Raw genomic sequence first — 23918 nt, 5'->3', positions numbered from 1 at the left:
TCTGTGGAGCTGCTGTGCCTGTGCAGATGAAATTATATTCGTTTCATAATTGAATAACTTTGCAATATTGTTTATTACAGTGAAGCTGCTTTGAATCGGTCTGTACTGCACAGAGCGCGATAGAAATAAATGTGAATATTTACTCATCCGCAGCAGAATCATCTTCATTTGGAGGCTTTTCACAGCAAATATTGATCTGTGCGACGCTAATTAAATTAATTACTCAGGATGCCGTCTAATTAATGCAATTAAAGGATTGATGGCTGTATCTGGACGTGACGTGCTCCTGCAAGCAGAAGCAGCTCTCATACTTCATCTCTCTGCACCAGAGTGATTTATTTCTCGCAGTCATGTGACTTCATTCTGCACCATCCTGTTCCTCCTGACGCAGCAGTTCTCATGCTCATTTCTTGCGTGTGATCGCTGATAATCAGACGCTCTCTTTGTTTCGTTGTTGAACGCAGGGTGGTGTATCAGGACGGATTCTACGGCGCGGAGATCTACGTGAGTAACTTTGTTTCTTGAGGGATGAGAGAGGAGTGAAATTCCAGTCCTGGAGCTCTGGAGTCCATCAACACAGAAACCTGAACACTGAACTCTAGATCCGCTTCAGACACGCACACACACACACACACACACACACACACACACACACACACACAGGTTTGTTTTGCTATCTTATTTAGGACTCTTCATAGACGTAATGGTTTTTCTCTCCCCCTACCATCACAGGAAACATTCTGCATTTTTACATTTTAATAAAACGTTGTTTATTGTGTTTTTAAAGCTATTTTAAATATGAGGACTCATGAAATATCATCATAAAACATGTTTACGTCGTAATACCAGTGTAATACCCATGTCATTATACAAATTTGTGTCCTCATAAATCATGAAAATGCACACACACACACTCTTCTCACACACACACATACTCACACTCTCACACATACTCACGCACTTACACACACGCACATATCACACACACACACTGACACACACTCTCACACACACACTCACAAACACACATTCACATGCACTCACACAATCTCACACATTCACACTTACACACACACACACACGCACATATCACACACATATACACTGACACACTCACTCTCACACACACAAACACGCACAAACACACAAACATGCACACACACACATACTCACACTCTCACACGCACACTCACACACACACAAACACGCACACACACACTTTCACACACACACATACTCACACTCTCACACATACTCACGCACTTACACACACGCACATATCACACACACACTGACACACACTCTCACACACACACTCACAAACACACATTCACATGCACTCACACAATCTCACACATTCACACTTACACACACACACACACGCACATATCACACACATATACACTGACACACTCACTCTCACACACACAAACACGCACAAACACACAAACATGCACACACACACATACTCACACTCTCACACGCACACTCACACACACACAAACACGCACACACACACTTTCACACACACACATACACACTCTGACACACACTCTCACACACATTCTCAGGCACACACACAAACACGCACACACATTCTCACACTTTCTCACACACATACACACACACGCACATATCACACATACACACACACACTCTCACGCACACTCACTCTCATGCACACACACTCTCGCACGCACGCTCACAAACGCACACACACACAAACATGCACACTCACTCTCACGCACACACACACTCTCGCACGCACGCTCACAAACGCACACACACACATACAAACGCACACTCTTCTCACACACACACACTGACACGCACTCACTCTCACACATACAAATGCACACACACAAACTCTCTCACTCACACACACACTTACTCTCACATACTCTCACACATACAAATGCACACACACAAACTCTCTCACTCACACACACACACAAAATGATGCCTTGATAACATTTGCATTCTGAACAACACTTCACAGTGCTGAAAATCCTCAACATGAGCACATAACAGCTGAATAATGAAGAGTACATCTACTGTCAGTATATCAGCTCTGGACACACACTGCATTATCACCCTGCAGTAGAGCTGGATATCTCCTGCATACACACACACACACACACACACAGTACACTCATGTAAAGTAATGTAGACTATATAGCACATTTCAACGGCTTGATTGTTTATATTGCTGCAAAAATTAATTTTATTATCACACAGTCGCTCATATGTAATCTGCTTAATGCTACTATAAGGCATGAAGATATTGAGATATTACAAATATTAACAGCATGATTTTCTGTAAAGCTGCTCTGAAGCGATATGTGTTGTGAAAAGCACTATACAAATAAAATTGACTTGACATTTATGCCTTTGGCAGCTGGATTTACCCAAAGCGACTTACATTACATTCAAGATCAATATTTTATAAGTTCATGCGTTCCCTGGGAGTCGAACCCATGACCTTGGCGTTGCCAGCACTGATGCTGCAGGCCTCGTAAACCTGGTCTGATGCCCTGGTGTTTTCCTAACCGCTTGAAAAGGAAGAGAAAAGTTGACTTTTTTAACAGCAGTATGAGAGAGAGAGTTTACAGAGGACAGTTGTGTGTTAGTGCGAGCCAGACTCAAGCTGCAGTGTGTGTGTGTGTGTGTTGGAGTGATTTCTTCATTGCTGGTGGTCCTGCTGTCTATGTGAGTCACTGATAAGGTACAGCGGCTTCAGATAAACAGATTCATCTTCCCGCCGGCGCTGCTGTTCACACACACACACACACACACACTCTGATAGTGACACACTGACCCTCAGTGACCGCAGGAGGACGAACATATTCACACACTCATCTCTCTCTCTCTCATTCTCTGCTCTCAGCTTCTTGCCTCTTTTTATATACATCATATACATTTATTTAAAAAAAAGACATATTTTTAGTTTTTTGTTTTTCATTTTATTTTTTGTATTTTATTTAATTTAAATGAGTCTAACTGTACGAAACATACTTATATGTTAGATTGTTAGTTTAAATAAAAATGGTTTCTTTTCTCTTCTTTTTTTCTTTCCTTTTTTGTCTCTTTTTTCATTCTTCCATGGAAGCTTGTTCACCCACTGAATTATAATTTTTTTTATTATTATTTTTTCAATGTAATTGTTCCCTTACAATTCTGACTTTTTTTCTCAGAACAGCATGACATAAAGTCACAATATATATATATATATATATATATATATATATATATATATATATATATATAATATATATATTCTCTGAGAAAAGAAGTCAGAATTGCAAGAAAAAAGTCGCAATTACCTTTTTTTATATATTTTATTCAGTGGCGGAAACAATTGCAATCAGAAACAATCGATCGGAAAAGTCGTAATTATCTTTTAAATTGTTTGATTCTGTGCCTGGAAAAAGAAAACTTTATTTTTTGTCCTTTTTTTTTTTCTTTTTTCTTTTCATTTTGCTTCTTTTCTTTGCTTTTCTATTTTTTGTCTTCTCTTCTTTTTCTTTTATTTTACTTTTTCTTTTCTGTTTTACTTTTGCCTATTTTCTTTCCCTTTTTCTTTATCTTCTTTTCTGTTTTCTTTTGTCTTCTCTTCTTTTTTCTTCCCTTTTTCTTATCTTTTTTCTTTCTTTTCATAACTGTAGATCAGATTGGCACCTTCTCAGTCGATTTTTGAATCTCTTTTAAAAACATTTGGCATGTCGAACTGTTGTGTCTGATGTGATTGTAGTTGGGTGTTTATTGTGTATTTCTGTTCAGTTCTCTGTCCTTTAAGTGTCTTGTGGCTGCTTTCACTTGATTTCCTCCACATTTCTTTTCTTTATCTATTCCTGTCTCATCTTCACTGTAAAACCCGAAAAGTTACAGTAACTCAAACCATATGCCGATTGCAATTGCCTTAAATTCACTTACATTTTAGTGTTGCTTTAGTCAATCATTAGAGCAAACTTAAAGTTTTAAGTTTATTCCACTCATTCAGGTGAATTCAGGTAGCAAATCCAAGTCTTAACAACTATATAGCTACTTAAATGATTTGAGGAAACCGATTGCCTTAAATGGTTTAAGTTCATCAAACTAAAAGTAATAAAGTTACATAAGAATAAGCTAAAACTAACATTGGTACAAAGGAACACTGTAAAACTCAAGTTCAGAACACTCAAAACATTTAAGGATTTACATTCAGCTCAATCATATTAAGTTCAGCTTACTAAGATCAAATATTAAGTTTGCGCAATTCATTTCACTGTTCTCTTCTCATTCATTCTTCCCTCGTCTCTTTCTGTTCTCCGCTGGTCTCCTCTCGTTCTCTCATCTTCAGTGGTGTGGTCTGTTATATTTAGCGTCGGGCTCTCAGTGTCCTGATAAAGGCGTGTTCTGTGTATTGGGCCGGAGGTGCTGACAGTCTGATTTATTACCCCGTGTGTTCGCAGGCTGGGGCTCCAATCAGCACAGTCCCGCAGGAAGTTCACCACGCCTGCTCCTCCCCACTTCCTGTCCCCACGGGAGCGCAGAGGAGGGGTCACGTGACCTCACAATCCCCCGCTCAACCTCTAACCTGATTTCACTCCTTCGCTCACAAACTTCTTCCTGTTTAAATTGTTTTCCAAGTGACGGGAAATCAAGCCGCGTAATTCAAGCCTTCCCGTAGTGTTTGAGTCTCTGTGTGCTCGTATCAGTAACGCACCAGCCTTTCTGTACTGACTGTCTCAAATTCCCCACGCATAAACTTTCAAAATGCACCACACATTATGAATGTAAAGCTTCCACACTCAGCATCCCGAAAGCGTGTTCTGTAGCGCCTCCCAGTGGCACGTGCTGGACGTTCATGGGCGTTCTGTGTGTACCGGGCCGGAGAATGTAAAACAGCGGCTGTTCTCGTTCTGACGCTCTGATTAATGTGTGTTATTAGCGATCTGCCTACAGACAAATGAGCTCGACTCCACCTCAGAGTCTCTGCTGATTATGATACAAGCGCCAAATCAACAGAATCTGCTCCGTTTTCAGAGGCAACAGAGGCAGATGTGTTTCAAAACATAGAGATCTGCATCTGAAGGCATCATACGCACACTTTTGAGATGTTATGCTACACACTCTCAGAGAAAAAAAAGTCACTGGGGCAGTACCCTTTCAAAAGGTACTCATTTAGGTTCTAATATGCACCCTTAAGGGGTAAAAAAAGGTGTAGCGCTTGTTCTGAGAGTGCTGCATAATTCTGCAGAAGTCAATGCAGCATACTTTGCAGTGAAGGCTTAAAAATGCATATATAAATAAATGCATAAATGATGGTTTTGTGTGTTTGCAGGGCGGATACGCGGCGTACAGATATACTCAGCCTGCGACGGCTACAGCGTACAGTGACAGGTACGTGTTCTTGCGCACTCACACCACATTCATTACCTGCACGCATTTCACGTATTTAGGTCAGAAATCTCAACGAGAACCCATCCAGCTCACAGCAAAGATCTCTCTGTGAAATCTCAGTTGTTTCTGCTAGACAGCAAAGAGATGAGATGGAGATGAAATGGAGACTTTTGCTGAGAAGATAATGAGAAAAAGATATTGTTGTTATTGTGGCAGATGAGTAAATCACTGAAAAGTGTTTTTTTTTTTTTTTTTTTTTTTTTTACAGTATTAAAGTAAAGTGTTAGATTCAGTAATTGTTCAATTATTAAATGTGTGTATATATTTATTTATTTATTTATTTATTTATTAGTATTCATTAATAGAATTTGATTTCATTTTTATATTTTCTGTTTTTTTTTTTTTTTCATTTAAGTTTTATTATTAAGAAATGTATATCTTGTGAACATTATACTATTATAGTATTTGGTGATTTTTTGTGTATTAGTATTTATTAATATAATTAGTTTATTTTATATATTTAGTTTTCATTTTTTTATATTTCAGTTTTAGTAATTTGCTTATGTAAAATTATACTATTAATGTTTTAAATATTTATTAATATAATCAGTGTATATTTTATATTTTCAGTTTTCATTTTTCATTATAGTATACTATTATAGTATTTTATTAGTGTTTTGAGTATTTATTAATAATTAGTTTATTTTATATTTTCAGTTTTCATTTTTCATTTCAGTTTTAGTAATTTTCTTATGTAAAATTATACTATTAGTATTTTATTCATGTTTTAGTATTTATTAATATAATTTGCATTTATTTTAAATTTCCTTTTTCATTTCAGATTTAGTAATTTCTTTATGTAAAATTATACTATTAATATTTTATTAATATTTTTGTATTAATGTAATTAGCATTTATTTTCATTTTTTATTTCAGTTTTAGTAATTTTCTTATTTTAAATTATAATATTATAGTATCTTACTAATGTTTTGAGTATATATTAAAATAATTAGTTTTTATTTTAGATTTTAATTAAATTTTTTTATCATTTTCGTATATTTTTTTTGGTTTATTTTTGTTATTTTAATATTTCTTCTATAATTATTTTACTTTTAGTCATTTTAGTACTTAAAAGTATTTCGCTACTACAACAATAACAACAACAACATTTCTAATTAGCATTTAAGTTGCTTCTCATCTAAAATGTTATATATATAATATATATATATATATATATATATTTATATATATGTGTGTATATATATATATATATATATATATATATATATATATATATATATATATATATATATATAGATGTGTGTGTGTATGTATATATGTATGTGTATGTATATATATATATATATATATATATATATATATATATATATCTGTATGTATATATATATGTGTATATATCTATGTGTCTATATATATATATATATATATATATATATATATATATATATATATATATATATATATATATAATATAATATGTGTATATATATGTATGTATGTATTTGTTTTATAGCTTTAATTCACATAAGGGAAATAAGTCTGAGTGAGGCAGCCATTTGCTAATGAGGAAGAGAAATGAACGTAATTCAAGACCCTTCTCGCATAACAGTTTTAATTTAACTTTTGCTTCTCAAGTAAATTTATGTTGCTTTAAAGGACGTTTGGATATTTTTACAGGAAAACAAGACAATAATACTAATTATAGCGATTACTGAAATTATGTTTTGTGGTGTGGAGAAGCCAGTGTTGTGCTTTCAGAGCAGGTTTCTTGCCAATCCAGACTGAGTCAGCACGCTCATCGTCCAGTTTCACACACACACACACACACATTAAAGCACATATATATATCTCTTACGGTAAAGCTGCCCTTTTCTCTCTCGCCCTCTGTTCGAGTTGTTGCCCGCGGCCGAAGGCTTGTGTTCTCTTATCTGCTCTCTGCAGACCTTCATTTGCAAGCTTTTATGTGGAGAAGAAGCAGAGAGTGGAATATGCGTAATATAAATGAAAGGAAATGACACGTGTTGTCCTTCCTGTGGAGGATTAGTTCCAAACCAGCAACGCGACACGAAGCCTGCGGCGACATCTCGTTCTCTTCGCCTTCACACACCGCAGTCTTTCTTTCCCTCTTTTCAGCCATTCTTTTGCTCTTGTGCTTAATTTGTTTTATTCTTTCTTCTTCTTTCTTCTTGTCATCTACCTGAAAGTTTTTCTTGGAAATATAAAAAAGTCAACACAAAATTGGATTGGGTTTTGATGGGCCACTGTAGACATTCTACTAACTATGAGTAACTTTGCAACTACATGTCAACTATCAGTCATTAGAGTATTAGTATTCTGACTTTATAACTCAATTCTGACTTTATATCACACAATTCTGACTTTATAACTCAATTCTGACTTTATATCACACAATTCTGACTTTATAACTCAATTCTGACTTTATATCTCAATTCTGACTTTATATCACACAATTCTGATTTTATAACTCAATTCTGACTTTATATCACACAATTCTGACTTTATAACTCAATTCTGACTTTATATCACACAATTCTGACTTTATAACTCAATTCTGACTTTATATCACACAATTCTGACTTTATAACTCAATTCTGACTTTATATCTCTCAATTCTGACTTTATATCACACAATTCTGACTTTATAACTCAATTCTGACTTTATATTTCACAATTCTGACTTTATAACTCAATTCTGACTTTATATCTCACAATTCTGACTTTATAACTCAATTCTGACTTTATAACTCAATTCTGACTTTATATCTCACAATTCTGACTTTATAACTCAATTCTGACTTTATAACTCAATTCTGACTTTATATCTCAATTCTGACTTTATAACTCAATTCTGACTTTATAACTCAATTCTGACTTTATAACTCAATTCTGACTTTATATCTCAATTCTGACTTTATAACTCAATTCTGACTTTATAACTCAATTCTGACTTTATAACTCAATTCTGACTTTATATCTCTCAATTCTGACTTTATATCACACAATTCTGACTTTATAACTCAATTCTGACTTTATATTTCACAATTCTGACTTTATAACTCAATTCTGACTTTATATCTCACAATTCTGACTTTATAACTCAATTCTGACTTTATAACTCAATTCTGACTTTATATCTCACAATTCTGACTTTATATCTCAATTCTGACTTTATAACTCAATTCTGACTTTATAACTCAATTCTGACTTTATAACTCAATTCTGACTTTATATCTCAATTCTGACTTTATAACTCAATTCTGACTTTATAACTCAATTCTGACTTTATAACTCAATTCTGACTTTATATCACACAATTCTGACTTTATAACTCACAATTCTGACTTTATAACTCACAATTCTGACTTTATATCACAATTCTGACTTTATATCACAATTCTGACTTTATATTTCACAATTCTGACTTTATATTTCAAAATTCTGACTTTATATCACAATTCTGACTTTATATCTGACAATTCTGACTTTATATCTGACAATTCTGACTTTATAACTCAATTCTGACTTTATATCTCACAATTCTGACTTTATAACTCAATTCTGACTTTATATCTCACAATTCTGACTTTATAATTTGAAATTCTGATTCTATAACTCACAATTCTGATTTTATATCTCACAATTGAGTTTATATCTCATAATTATGAGAAAAAAAATCTGAATTGTGAAATAAAAAGTTACAAATACCTTTTTTTTATTTTTGTTTCATGGCGGAAAAAAGCTTCCATACTCAACAGACATTCTATTGATAATTTTATCTTATTCTAACTTGAATCCTGACTCCTAACCCTAACAGTCTACTAATACTCTAGTTAGGGTTAGTTGATAAGTTGCTTATAGATAGTAGAACGTCTAATGTGGACCACTGAAATAAAGTGTAACCCAAAATTGTTTGAGGGCTGTTCGGCAGGAAGTTTCTCTTATGCAAAAACAAACAAACAAACAAAAACACTAAAAGCAAACAAGATTTTAAATGACCTCCTATGAACCAGTTCACATGTGAAAATTTTGATGCATTTTTTTTTTTTGTGCAATGTAAAAACGTGCCACTGCCTACATTTTTGCAAAACTCAAAAAAAAAAAAAAAATTACCTATACATGCACTGCAAGCCTGAATAAGTTTGCAAAACTTTGAGTTGCTTCAAAAAATTTAAGAAATTCAAAGTTTAAGTGAACAGAACTGTCAGATTTTTATTTTGTACTCATACATTTTGAGTACACATTCATACATTTAACTTTTTTTATTAGTGTAAACTAATAACAAGCTAATTCAGAAAATGCTAACTTGCTAATCTGTAAACATATTAACAATAGCACTTGCTGAATGAGTACAAGCGATATAAAGCATTTAACATGCTCTCAAACCAAGCCACATGCGCCACTATGCTCCTCAATATGATGGTCACTCTCCAAAAAACCACATTAACAATAACTCTTCTTAGCATAACAAAACAGTAATCACTACTAAATCTCCTACTTAACATTAATCATTAATATTAATAAACAAAAAACATAACATTTCATTTAAGCATTTACTCTCCCTTTCGAGTGTCATGGGCAAAACATGCTGGGAAAAAGAAATCCCAGTCCAGTTTCATTTAAGTTTGTCTAAATGAAAAGAAACAAGTTCATAAAACTCAAAACAATGAAACAGTACAGTACTTAAATTATATCAGTTCTGTGAACTTGAAAGAGAAAAAAAAGAGCTAAATACTCATAAAAGTGTTAGTTTAATTTATTTAATTTAAGTTTGTCCTACTCAAACTAATTAATTATCTTGAGCATTAGGGTTTACAGGCAGAAACACCAACAACTTGTATTCCTTCTCACACAAATCATGATTACAGGGGCAGATTATTGATTAATAAAGAATTATTCTCATGCATAATGTTATGTCATGACCATAAAACACTTTTACCGTCATGCATGATTTGAAAATTAATTTTGCACCACATAATCGGCTCCATATGTATGGCTTTTCTTACATTACTGTATATTTATAGTAGAAAACAAGACAAAAATACTGAAAACAGTTGGCTAAACCATTTCTCTTAGAAGCCTTTGAGTTCTTTTTGAAGTCTTGGAATGCTGCCTACTTGGGGAGCTCACAAGGTTTTGGAACACACCGAGACATATGTATAACTTTTCTTACAAAGTAAACTTGCTCGCTAACTAACCTGGTACACTTATGATGCCGTGTGAAACACACGAGTCACGATAAACAGTTCAAAGACTTGAAGAAGTAAGCTAGAATTACATGGTTGCTTCAGAAAATGGGAGATTTGTGTCTCACATTTGTTTTTGTTTGCACTATAGATTTACGGTAAGTTTGTATACATGTTTTTAATATATTGAGTTTTTATACATATTAAAGCATCTCTTGATTCATTTTTCTGCAGTTATGGGAGAGTCTATGCAACTACTGACCCATATCACCACACCATCGGCCCGGCGGCCACATACAGCGTGGGGACCATGGTAAGATAAATCCAGAAGAGTCAAAAACAAACGCTCAAGCTCATTGTGCACTCTGTCAAAATTGTCTTAAGAACTGTTTCCCATGATTACGGACCACATATTTTCCATCGGATATGAGCCAGGATTGTGTTTCTGTGAGACGTTTTTTTCCATGCCACGCTCCCTGGCGAGAGGAAGTCAGTCGGTTAATGTCTGTTTTTAGCTAGCGTTTGCAGCTAACATCAAAGATGAAGGCACTAATGGGCCGTCAGAGTGAGGAGAGCTCGTCTCTTCTCCGCTGCGTCGTTCGCTCTCTATTTCCCCCAAATTAACGAGCATGTTAACGCATGCAGCAGTGTGCCGTGGGACAGACTCGACTAAAGGACGGATGGTTCATTTTCAACCACCTCTCTCTATCAGAAAGAAAAGAAAAACGACTCTTATTTGGCACTCCGGCATGCATGCAATTTCTCAATGACGAGGACGTCAGCAAAATAAATTAAAACCAAATAAGAAAGAAAGAAAAAAAAAAGTTCCCCGGTGCAGCTGCTAGCTAAAAGCTTTCATTAATTAAGACGCTTTGTTTGAAACTCTCTTCATTTACTTAATTAAGACTGTGCCTGTACGCTTTTCCTTAATTCCTGCTTCCCTGCAAATTTCCTTCCTTGTTTCTTCCTCAACAGTGAGAAAAATGACCCCATCACGGAGACCAAAAGCCCCGTCAGCGGCTCTGTTCCAAAACATAGTGAGCTGCCTGTCTAGTGCTTACAAAGACAGCTTGACAGCATTGAAAACCACTAGACAGAGCACAGTTTTACACTTTTTGAATCAATCACAATTTGAATCAGCACCTTTTTTCTTAGATTGAGCTTTTTATTGTTGGTATTTGGTATATTTAATGGTATTTATAATCAGTTTCTCTGTGTTTGTCCACCAATTTTGATGGATATTTTTGATGCAGTTCATTCACAAAGTTGACTTTGTTCCTCAGTATTTTTTGACTTGTGTTTCATGGTAAATATCTGAAGATTCTTAAATCAAGATGCATTTACTCAAGAAGCAAAACAACAAAATAAAAATGATCTAAATCAAGTAAGATTATGCTTAAAATGAGAACAGTTATCTGCCGATGGGCTCAGAATTGTATTATTTTTCCCCCCTTTTAATTAAGTTTATTTTCTTAACCCATTGGCAGACATTTTTGTCACTTAATTTTGATTAGTCCCATAAAAAAAATAAAAATAAAAATTTGAAATGCATTCAAAAAAAATTTAGTGATTGAAATACAGATGAAATAAAATAACATTTCAAAACTTATTGTTAACTATTAAAACAATTTTTTGTTATTGAAATACAGCTGATATAAAATAAAATTAAATAAAATATAAATTAAATTATATGAAAAACTTAATGTTAACTTTAAAAATTTGTTTTGGTAATTGAAATAAATCTGAAATAATGAAATATAAATTAAATAAGATGATTATTGTCAACTAAGTTATTACATATTGTTTTGGTAATTAAAATACAGCTGAAATAAAGTAAAATATAAATGAAATTATTGAAAAAACTTAAACTTATTGTTAACTAAACTTAAAAATATTTTTGGTAATTGAAATACAGATGAAATAAAGTAAAATATAAATGAAATTAGATGAAAAACTTAAATTATTGTTAACTAAACTATAAAAAAATAGTTTTTTAAAAAATAGTAATTTAAATAAATCTCAAATAAAATATAAATGAATTTAGATGAACAAAACTTTAACTATACTATTAAAATCAGATTTGGTAATGCAATAAAACTGAAATAAAATAAAACAAATTTTAGATGGAAAAAGTGAAAAACTGAAAAGAAAAAAATAGAAATCTTGCATTGGCTACTAACTAAGTACTAAACTTACTCAAACTAAAACAAATAAAAATAAATTGGAGCTAAATAGAAATTTACAACAATAACCGCACATAATACAATTACTAAAACTTAAACTAAGATTAAATACATGCTATTTCAGAATGTCAATATATACTGTAATAGTATATAAATTAACACTGTTCTTGGTTTAAGATTGTTTATAAATTGGTATTAGAAAACAAGACAAAAACACTGAAGAAAAAAATCACTTTGTGCTGGCCTTTAAGTTATTTTGAAGCACCTCTATGATGTCTAGTTAGGGAGCTCACTAGGTTCTGGAACAGACCTAACTTGTCCGTTTCTGTGTGTGTGTGTGTGTGTGTGTGTGTGTGTGTGTGTGTGTGTGTGTGTGTGTGTGTGTGTGTGTGTGTGTGTGTGTGTGTGTGTGTGTGTGTGTGTGTGTGTGTGTGTGTGTGTGTGTGTGTGTGTGTTCAAGTACTGATGCAGAAGAACCTGAGAACTCCAGATTTACAGAGTAATCAAACGATCCCTCATCTGTCAGAGAAAGAGCACTTTGGTTTTTGGCTCTTTCATCATAACTGATTAACGCGCCGGCGCGAGATGGGAGAGCTTTTTGCTTTTAATAATTAGTTCCTCTGAGGTTGCATTAAATTCTCTTTGCTGGTTTTCCCAGCGTCATGAAATAGCAGAAGGCTTCCACCCAAACCAGCGAGCGGATTCCCCCTTAAATTAGGGAGAATTATCCTTTGAAGGTCTGGGGAAAATTACGCGTACAGTCCGGTCTCACAGAGCGCGTTCGAAGACCATCGCTCGCTCCGACGCCTGCAAGCTTTCTACGTGCTAAACTTTAAAGAGAATAATTGTACTTTGAACAGCATCGACATTAATTTGATGTATCGTAGTTTGAGGTCTATAATGCTTTCAAAGGCGACCAATGCCATTTCTGCACAATACGAACCAGATGGAGTGTTAGTGAAATTGCTAGTTAGTGTCTCTGTAATGAGATACCAAAAAAACATGCTGATCCCTCCATGGGCCGCACAACCTCTTGATCTCACGATTATTAAAGTGAAGAAGAGAGAAGTTTTCTAAATCAGAGTTCTCATAGTTCAAAATCTGAATTTTATTGCTTTTCAATTCTGTCTGCATCAGCATTAGGGAACACACACACACACACACACACACACACACACACACACACACCGTTAAATCAATGCTGTTATGGCCTGAGTGGAATAAAGTGCAACAGAGCCACCCACTTTTCTCATTCATTTTCCCTATAGGAGAAAGTCTTCATTATAGAGTCATAAGTCATGAACCACAAACTTTGATTGGAATCAAAATAAGTATTTGAAAATCAAGCACTACAGTATGAAAGCCCTTTTCTGCCACATAAGAAAAAAATCCTGCTCTGATAAGTTAAAATAAATTATGACAGTCAAAATGATTACATACCAAGTCAAAATTGAGATTAAAAAATCGAAATTATGACAATAAATTGATATTATGAGAATAACAAGTCAAAATTATGACATTAAGTCATAATTATGACTTAAAGTGTTAATTATGAGATAAAAAGTCTAAATTATGATGTCATCATTTTTGGCTTGGTATGTCAATTTTGACCTTTTTTCCTCATAACTGACTTATGCCGTCATTTTGACTTATGTCAATTCTTTTCTTATGTGGCGGAAATGGGCTTCCATATCGAACAGTTCTTTTGGCACAATTCTGACAAACTTAATCAATCTCTCCGTTTTTTTCTCTCTCTGTGGAAAGCTATCGTGGATTTTTTTCTTTTGTTATTGGCAAAAATGGGAACACAAAAATTACCTAGAAGTACACACAATATGATGACTTCCACTTTTGAGAATCCCGGAAATGTGAAAAGGGTCCATTAGTGGAGATTTCTTTGCAGAATCATGGGTTCACTCTCACAAAAATGTGCGAAACTTGTACCTTTAGGCGTACAATAGCTTTTCACTGGGGCAGTACCCATACAAGGACAACTTTTTGTACCTTATTTACCCCTAAAAGTCCATAGTAGCACCCTAATAGTGTGTGCACACCAAAAGTGATTTAGAATTTAATTATTTGTGCAAGTAGATTACATATTAAGTCAATGCAAAGATGCAAATTCGAACCCAGACACTTTGGCATTTGGCTTTCTGACATATTTGGGACTTCCACAACAGGTACAGACAAAGACTATAGAATAACATAATACGCATCACTCATACTGTTTTGAATGGGAGAAAGTGCAACGCACAATATGGCAGAATAAGTCCCGCCTTCTAAATAAGAGCCAGTCGCCGATTGGTAAAGTCATCAAGTCACTGCAGCGGCCGTTAGAAGCTCCGGTTCCTATAGAAACAGTCAGACGAGCGTCTCCTATAGAAATGCGCACTCAGGACTGCGCATGCGCAATAGCTTGATTCAGCCTGAAAAATAAAATTTTTTGCCATGATTTGAGCGTTTAGAAACAAAATTTTAAGACAGTTGTTAGATTTCATTGGTGATTTCAAATATGAAATTTAATGGAAGCATGGCAAACAGCTTTGGAGAATTTGATTTTTCCCCATTCAAAGAGATAGGAGCTGCACTTGAATGCCCAAGAGGCGTTTCAAAGATAGCCGCTGAATGAAATGACTTATCTTAAAGGGACATTGGTACAGAGTAGCAATAGTAGTTATCTCTATGATGGAAAAAATGGCAGAAAGAAATATCTGTTGTTGATGCACGTTAAGACACTCCACATCGCTCATGTTTTTATTCACACAAGTTCCTTGAAAAACAAGTGATCCCACGAGTAATTTAGACAAATATTCGCTTCGCTTTTGGTGTGCACACACCGTAAGGGTACATATTACTACTCTAAATAAGGTATACAACACTGTCCTTTTTTTGGGTACTGCACCAGTCAATACCCCTTTAGAGAAAATGAATGGGATTTTTACTCATGGAACCCTACTATTACACTCTGTTCTAAAGGAAGGAAATTTGAGGGAGCTGGAGTTCCGTCGTTGCCGTGGCCACCAGCTTGACTCTGATTGGTGCTCTGTCATCTTTGATGTTGCAGGCGAGCCTGTACAGAGGAGGCTACAGCCGCTTCACGCCCTACTAGAGAGACTAAACCACTGATTACGCAAACTAACACTCAAAACCACTAGACTTGCTCTGCTACACGGAGTACGATTTACTAAAATGCTTCCAGGTCACCTGATGACCTCATCCCGACGACAACTCTGTGGACATTGTGGAAATTAATGGGAAAATCAGAAGAGCAGCTCGTAAAAGTGGATTTACTTTTTTTTTTTTTTTTTTTTTAAGACATGGAAATGTTTCTTTTTTTTTTTTTTTTTTGGTCTGCAAAAGCTTGTTAAAAAGAGAAGAACAGAAGCTATTTAGATGTTTGGCTTGGGTTTTTGTTCCATCATTGATCATTTTATCGGGTTTATCATGTATATAAGCTGCTAGTGTGAATTCAGACATGAGACAAAAATATCTCAGGACTCTCTTCAACTTTTCTCTGAACACACAACCGTCCCAGCAGACATTCAGATTCACTGTATCTCACCAGATATTGCCAGCATACTCAAGTCTACTAGTCTCTGTGGTCTGTATGAATAAGCTCATCTTGTTTAGTTGCTGGTCTTTTATTTGAAGGGTTTCTACGCATGTTGTTCCAGAGATGAGAGGATTCGTCACGTTTGCACTAACAGATTTACCTCTGTACACAGTGGACAGGTCTAACTCACACTAACTAATGCTGAATGTGTGTGTACATATACATTAATATATTAAAGATTAAACCGTCATATGATATTCAAAGGAATTTTATAGGTTAACAAAGAGACTTTGGGAGCAATATGTAGACAGAAAGGAGATTTTAAAAAAATATATATGGAGAAATAGTTAGATTTAAAGGGATAGTTCACCCAAAAATGAAAATGATCCCATGATTTACTCACCCTCAAGCCATCCGAGGTGTATATGAATATCTTCTTTTAGATGAACACAGTTAGAAATATATATTTAAAATATTGTGGCTCATCCAAACTTTATAATGGTAGTGAATGGGGGGGATTTTGAAGCCAAAAAAGTGTATCTATCCATCGAAAAGTAATCCACATGGCTACAGGGGGTTAATGAAGGCCTTCTGAAGCAAAGCGATGGGGTTTTGTAAGATAAATATCCATATTTAGTTGCCGCCGATAGCCTAGTGGTTAGTGCGCCGACACATGGCGCAAATGCGTTCACGGCGACCCGAGTTCGATTCCCGTCTCGAGGTCCTTTGCCGATCCTACCCCCTCTCTCTGCCCAATACTTACCTGTCTGCTCTCTACTGTCCTATCTGAATAAATGCACAAAAAGCCCATAAATAGAAAAAAATATCCATATTTAAACTTTATAGTCTAAAATAACTATCTTCCGGCAAATGGCGGATCCTACGAATCACGCAGGATGTAGGAGTTACTTGTGAATGCGTTACCCCCAACACTGCACCTAGGATGGTCTGAGGGTGAGTTAATCTTGGAACAATTTTCATTTTTGGGTGAACTAGGCCTTTAAGAAAACTTGAAGAGATTTATTAAGACATGGGGAGATTTTGGATATACAGAGAAGTTTAAAAAAAAATAGTAATAAATAGACTTTTATTGGGAGACATGGGGAGGTTTAGGCTGATATATGAGAGAAATTAAGAATAAGAATAATTAGATTTAAGAAAATATGTAAGGGGACATGTGGAGGTAGACAAATAAAGATGTACAGGAACACAAGGAGAAATGGATAGATTTAGAAAAACACACTGAGATATACAGCAGAGCATAAAGAGACAGAGAAAGCAGGAAAAGTGATGTAGGGAGACATGAGGAGAGCATCTGTCTGCTGAGACTTTCTAGTCTTCATCAGATGTCTTAAGAAGGATACTCCAGACCTTCAGTCTGGATGAATTAATGTTAAATGTGAACGAGATCAGCGCGAGCGCAATACACACTTTACATGAGACCTTAATTCGTGTGACATTTAGAAGAATTAAGGTGGAAACACTCAACATTACAGTTCTGAGCTCAAATGTTATGATGCTTCAGACTAATATAACTTACATGTGCTGTGAAAGATGTGATTTGATTCGTGTAATTAGGGCTCGATCTTTAATGAGATTGAACTTTGAGTGCTGCGATACATTTATACTTTAAAATAAGTGTAGGTAAAGTTAACAATGTTTACACACAAGCGTATCAGCAGATTCTTTCACTCTTAAAAATAAATATTCCAAAATGGAGTTTTCGCCGTGATGTCATAAAGGGCTTCCGCACTGGGTTGTTATAGGAACTAGCCACCAGGTCGTTCCCCCAAGAACTACATTTTCTCCTAGGGCCGTTTCCTGGTTGCATTCACACCGCCAGTAGGAACTCTGAAGTGTCGTAAGCCGACCGGCAGCGATGTCATTTACCTGCGGCATTAAAAACATCCAACAACTTTGGCGTCGGTCCATATATCACTGTTTCCCATGTTCATGGAGTAAACTGTGTTTTTACATGCCTTTATAAAATGGCGGGTGCTGGTATTTCAAATCGCATGTTTTCAGCCATATTTGCAATGCCTCCGGGCAGGTATTTTGGGCATCCAAGACCAAGTCCTATCTTTGAATGGGGGAATCCTGAAATCTCAAAAACCAATTGGCGAACTCACAATTATGAATGTATTTCAAATCAGTAACAAAATCTGACATGACCTGTCCCATAAATGTTTCTTATGCTCAAATAGCATTGAAAAGGTGTATTTTTCAGGCTAGATGAGCCAATGCGCATGTGCAGTCCTAAGCGCAAGTCTGAGGTTTCAATTGGAATTGGAGCTTCTAATGGCAGCTGCAATGACGCAATGACTTTATCAATCAGCGATTGGCTCTTTTACTTAGAAGGCGGGACGTATTCCGCCATATTGCGCGTTGCAGTTTCTCCCATTCATAAGTAATAGGAGTGAACAAACTTTCTATATCTATAGTCTTTGACCCTACTCTGAATAGGAGCTAATTTAGTTCCCCCAAAAGGCGTTCCTATAACTAAAATCATTCCCAGTTCCTGTGGTGAGAACACGATAAAAAGTGGGTACTTCTGTCAACAGTTAGCTATAGGGACTATGAAAATGTTCCTCCGGTGTGAAAGCCTCGACGGAAGAACCATTTTAGGATCCTCAAAGAACCTTTCAGTCAACAGTACCATTTTGTTTTTCTTAGTGTGAAGAACATTTCAAAAATCTAATCCTTTCCACTATAAAGAACCTTTTGTGGAATGGAAAGATTCCATGGATGTTAAAGGTTCTTTATGGCGCCAGCAATGATAGAGCTGCACGATTCTGGAGAATCACGATTTTTTGGATTCAAATAGACATCACGATTCTCCCACAATTCTGAACATACCATGTTATTTACAAGAGGTTCTGACAAAATACTAATTGCTGGAAATGTTTTTATTAATTTGAATGAATTATTTAAAAAGAAAAAATAGGAATTCATTCAAAGACTCATTAATAAAGTTGTTTCATTGCTAGAATCAGTGTTTTTGAACAAATCTTTTGAATGAATGTTTCAATGACATACATTTTTAACAGTCCTACACCAATAGTCACCACCTATTGGTGTAAGATGTAATTGATACAACCGTTATTTGAAGTTATTCTGTTATGATTTTGTAGACAAGGGTGAATCATTGTCATTAATAAATAAGATCACGTAGGTGTTTGAATCGAGATCGCAATCTTTTTACTATTAATTGTGCAGCTCTAATCGATGCCAATAAAGAACTTAATTTTTAAGAGTGTTAAGAACATCTTATTTCAGTTCTTTTTTCTCAAATCTGCTGCAGATTTTCGCATCTCTTAAAGTCACATTCCTTTATAATTGATGTTATTTCTGTCAGCCAGAGCACAGAGGCGTAAACAGATGTGAGCAGATGCTGTCTGTTTGACCCTGTTTACATAGCATTAACATTGTTTTTTGTTTGTTTGTTTTTTGTGATGGTTTTTATGATATTCAGGGGTTTAGCTTGCAATTTTGAGAGAGCTCTTGACAATTTTCGGTTTACATATTTTCAGACGTTAAGGGCTGGGTCAGTTTATGACCAACCAAAGAGCAAGACTGAAACCTTTTTGTTTTTGCTCTATAAAACTTCTTTTTAAAAGGGAAACACTTTGGTCTAAATCTATATATAAAAAATCTTATCTGAAGGGAAATTGTATTAAAGTGTAAAAGAATAGTTTACAATCTAGTATAAAACATGTGCTTGCCCTGAATTACGGTGTATTTAAATCTCAACAGCTGCTGTCTGTTTTCCTCTCTGTATTTCCTCCACTTTTATTCTGCTTTGACCTGTTAATGCTGCTGCTGCTGCTGCTGATGTTCAACAAGAAAGAGCCTCTGTAGATGTGAAAGATGTGAATTGTTGTTTATTTCCACTGTGTCGACTCACATTAATGTACAAAGAACCAGCAGATGAGTTTAAATTACACACAACATGTATTTGCTTATTGTTTTGATATACTGTATTATTAATCACATGAGGGGTCATATGAGCTCTTTTACACCGTATAGTTATTCTGCAGCTCATAAAGTCAACATATCAGCACAAGGATTGATATGAATATTACTCACATCTATGAAATCTTCAGGTCTCGACTCATTCAGACCAGCGTGTTTACCTGCTGTTTAAGCAAAAAAAAAAAATAAAAGACACGGTTTAAAAAAAAGCAAAAAAGTTTGTAAATACATGTGTATATACTTATATCTTCCTAAGTGTTTCAATACACATATATAGTGGATTTTATGTGTCTGAAAATAGTATTTTAAATTCTATGTCATTCATTTTTCCTTTGTTTGTTTTTGTCTGAGGGTTTTGGCAAAAGTACTTTGGTTTGATATATTCAACACTGTATATGATGTGGTCTTTTTGCCCATGAAAATTATATTTGATGTTTATATATACAAGTTCATTATAATTCATGAATATGTCTACATAAAATAAAGAGCTTACATGAGCTGGGGTCTCTTGCCTATATAATATATATTTATTATATTATAAATATGTCCTGTAAACATGAAAATGTCAATTGTTGATTACTATATATATATATATATATATAAGGATGATTTGTATAATTGTCAAGTTGGTGACAATCTAGTAAATAAAATACAGCGGCTCCAAAAACTTATTTGGACACATTGTGGCTTTTAAACAATGTTTAAGAAATGCTGTGCTTTTTGCATATTTTGTCATTCTTTAAAATACATTACACTTGCTTTGATATTTTGTTATACAATATACCCATGACTAAAGGATAACTTCTCTTGCCCTTATGTCATTTAAAATTGTATTTTATCTTGTTTTCCGGTTTAAATCATAGACTGTAAAAAAAAAAAAAAAAAAAAAAAAAATGTTTAAACATCCTTTGAAATGAGTTAAATGTACAAGAGAAGCATTTTTTTTTTCATCAACCTCACAAATTTGTGTTAGATTCTTAAAAACAAGCTAAAAAGTTTGTAAATACATATATGATTCTCTTCCTAAGTGTTTCAAAAGAAAATGTTGAAATTCAAAGTTATTTTTCATTTATAATCTCCATAAAAACGTTGAAATTTATTTCAATAACATTCACATTTAGATTTAAAACTTGATTTGTTTAACCATGATATTTCTTTTTTTATGTGTAACAAACAGGGCCGTAGCTAAGCTGGGGTTGGAGGTTCCTTCTCCTTTGAAATCGCATCACAGGTGGTGAACTCCCTTGATTGAATTTGTGGGGGCCTCCCTGAAAGCTGGGGGCCCCGAGAATCATCATCTTTTTCCCTTCTATAAGGTTGTCCAAACCATAGACTATAAAAAAAAAAGATAGGTGATGTGTCTCCACTTCCTTCCACTGTAGAAAAATGCAGCCAAAATATCCCAGAAACTATTATTGCCCATTACGTTGTTTGGAGCCTGAGTCTGCATAGTAGGGATCCTGAGGTGGAACCGCGATATCCAGGTCCTGTCCACACTCCAGCAGACTCAGGGTACATTTACATGACAATGATGTACTAAAAACAGAATTTTTTTTTCTTTGAGTTTTTTGCGTACAGGCGACAATGTTATCAAAACGATCCCCGTTCATACAGATCCGTGAAAACGACTAAAATGCTGTAGTATTCATGCCAAGCCAGTAGATGGCGATGTCACTTTGTAAAAAAAAAAAAAAAAACTATGCGCATATAGACTGAGCAAGTAATATGCATGCACATGACGTCACCGTTTTTACACTTTCTTGTAGTTTACATGGAGACAATAATGGTATAATTTTCAAAAACTTTTTTTCAGTTTTTAGTTAAATGGAGTTGTGTAAACGGCCCCTCAATCCCAAGCACAGCTGTCAATCAGTGACCCTTTTTTATAACATCAAATAACTACCTAAAATCAAACTTATTGGAAAAACTAACACTTGAACAAAAAAATTATCTGAAGTGTAATTTCTTTTTTGTTTTTAGTTCGACTGCATGGACAGGGCGGGGTTTATGACCTATACTGCAGCCAGCCACCAGGGGGCAATCAAAATGTCTTGGCTTCACTTTTCCGGAACGCGCACACTTGGTCCAAACACTTTTTGGGGCTGCTGTAAATTTCACCCTAAAACTGAAATATGAAACAACAATAATCATTGCATTAATGCTCATCCATCTGCTTCTGCTTTTTCAGTAAATACAGCGAAAGAAAAACAAAAACAGAAAGAGCGAGAGATCTGAAATGAGCACTTCAGGACAGCAAGGACCATCATGAGAAAAGGAAAACCAGAGGAGAACGAAGAAAAGTGTGTGTCGTGTGCCAGTGGAGAACATAAAGGACAAGAATATAAAACAGTTTAGAAAGAAAGAAGAAAACACATCCAAAAACATTTTATTTTTCTATATGTTAGCATTCATTGAGGGAGCAGAGACGTGTACGAGTCAGAGACGGACAGTAAACTGACACTGATATGACTGTGCAGGGATCCTCATGCTACAGCCCCGCCCACAACATCATCCACCAATCAGAGACAATATATGACGGGAGGAGTCAAAACAAGCTGAAGGCTGCATGACAATTGTGTTTCCTGTGGGTGGAGTCATCGTGGTCTCTGTGATTGGTCGCTTTGCAACACTTCCCAGAAAGGCTCGCCACACTGACGGCACCACTTCCTGCACTCCAGCTCACGTCCGCATTAGTCATCCGTTCATCCGCTTCTTGCAGAAAGATTGCAATCAGACCACTTTCAGGATTTGATTCATCCCATGTGGGTGGAGCCGCTCGTTCACTTCCTGTGGCTGATGTCATAACTCTCCTGATTGGCCACGCTGCTGACCAACTTCCTGTGGTGTTCCTGGTTGGGACTCTGAAACTAAAGATGTCAACTACTGATCGATGTTTTCCGGCGGTGGAGTAAGAGGTGGGGGTGTTGGTTCAGAGGGGGCGGAGCAAAAATTCAAATTAAGATTCATAAATGAATGCAACAATTTACATAAGAATGGTTTTACAGACAATTTACATTGATATTCGTTCTGTCGTTCATGTTTCATTTGTTTTACACTGCAAATGATTTATTATATAATGTTGGAAATTCTTTACGTACCTCGGTATTGAAGTCACGGTTCAGTTTCTAATTATACAATTATATTTCAATTATTTTTCTACTTTAATTCATTTGTGAAATATAATAATTTACATAGGGCTGTCAAACGATTAATCACGTACATAATACAAGTTTGAGTTTGCATAATATATGTGTGAGTACTGTGTGTAATTAATATGTATATATAAATACACACAAATTAATGTATATATTTAAGAGAAATATGTTATGTACAAAATATTTGTATTTATATATAATATAAATTATATAAAAATATAAATAAATACATATTTGTAAATATGTCTCAAATATATACGAGAATGTGTTTGTATTTATATATACATAATAATTACACACAGTACTCACACATATATCATGCAAACTCAAACTTTTTTGTATGCGATTAATCGCGATTAATCGCGATTAATCGTTTGACAGCCCTAAATTTACATTGTTTTCATTACTAATTTATTTAAACATATGACATTGCTAACAGGTAAAGTAA

At 34.9% G+C, this 23918-nt stretch overlaps 1 protein-coding gene across 3 annotated transcripts in view; it reads left to right on the top strand.

Moving 5' to 3' along the window:
* The window catches only part of rbfox3b (RNA binding fox-1 homolog 3b), a 228621-nt gene extending 208108 nt beyond the window's left edge, over nt 1-20513 (top strand). For 2 of the 3 annotated variants that reach the window (XM_067381224.1, XM_067381225.1), the window contains exons 9-12: nt 465-504; nt 5324-5382; nt 10842-10920; nt 15855-20513. In XM_067381224.1, coding sequence (XP_067237325.1) covers nt 465-504; nt 5324-5382; nt 10842-10920; nt 15855-15899 — 223 coding nt within the window. In that variant the 3' untranslated portion in view covers nt 15900-20513. Of the gene's footprint in view, nt 1-464; nt 505-5323; nt 5383-10841; nt 10921-15766 lie in introns of all 3 variants that reach the window. The other variant, XM_067381223.1, reaches the window with a different exon arrangement.
* The last annotated feature ends 3405 nt before the right edge of the window (nt 20514-23918 follow it).

The sequence above is a fragment of the Chanodichthys erythropterus genome, chromosome 3 (genome assembly GCF_024489055.1).
Source record: "Chanodichthys erythropterus isolate Z2021 chromosome 3, ASM2448905v1, whole genome shotgun sequence".
Classification (NCBI taxonomy): Eukaryota; Metazoa; Chordata; class Actinopteri; order Cypriniformes; family Xenocyprididae; genus Chanodichthys; species Chanodichthys erythropterus.
The sequence above is the reverse complement of the archived record's forward strand: the minus strand, read 5'-3'. Positions and strand labels throughout refer to the sequence as shown.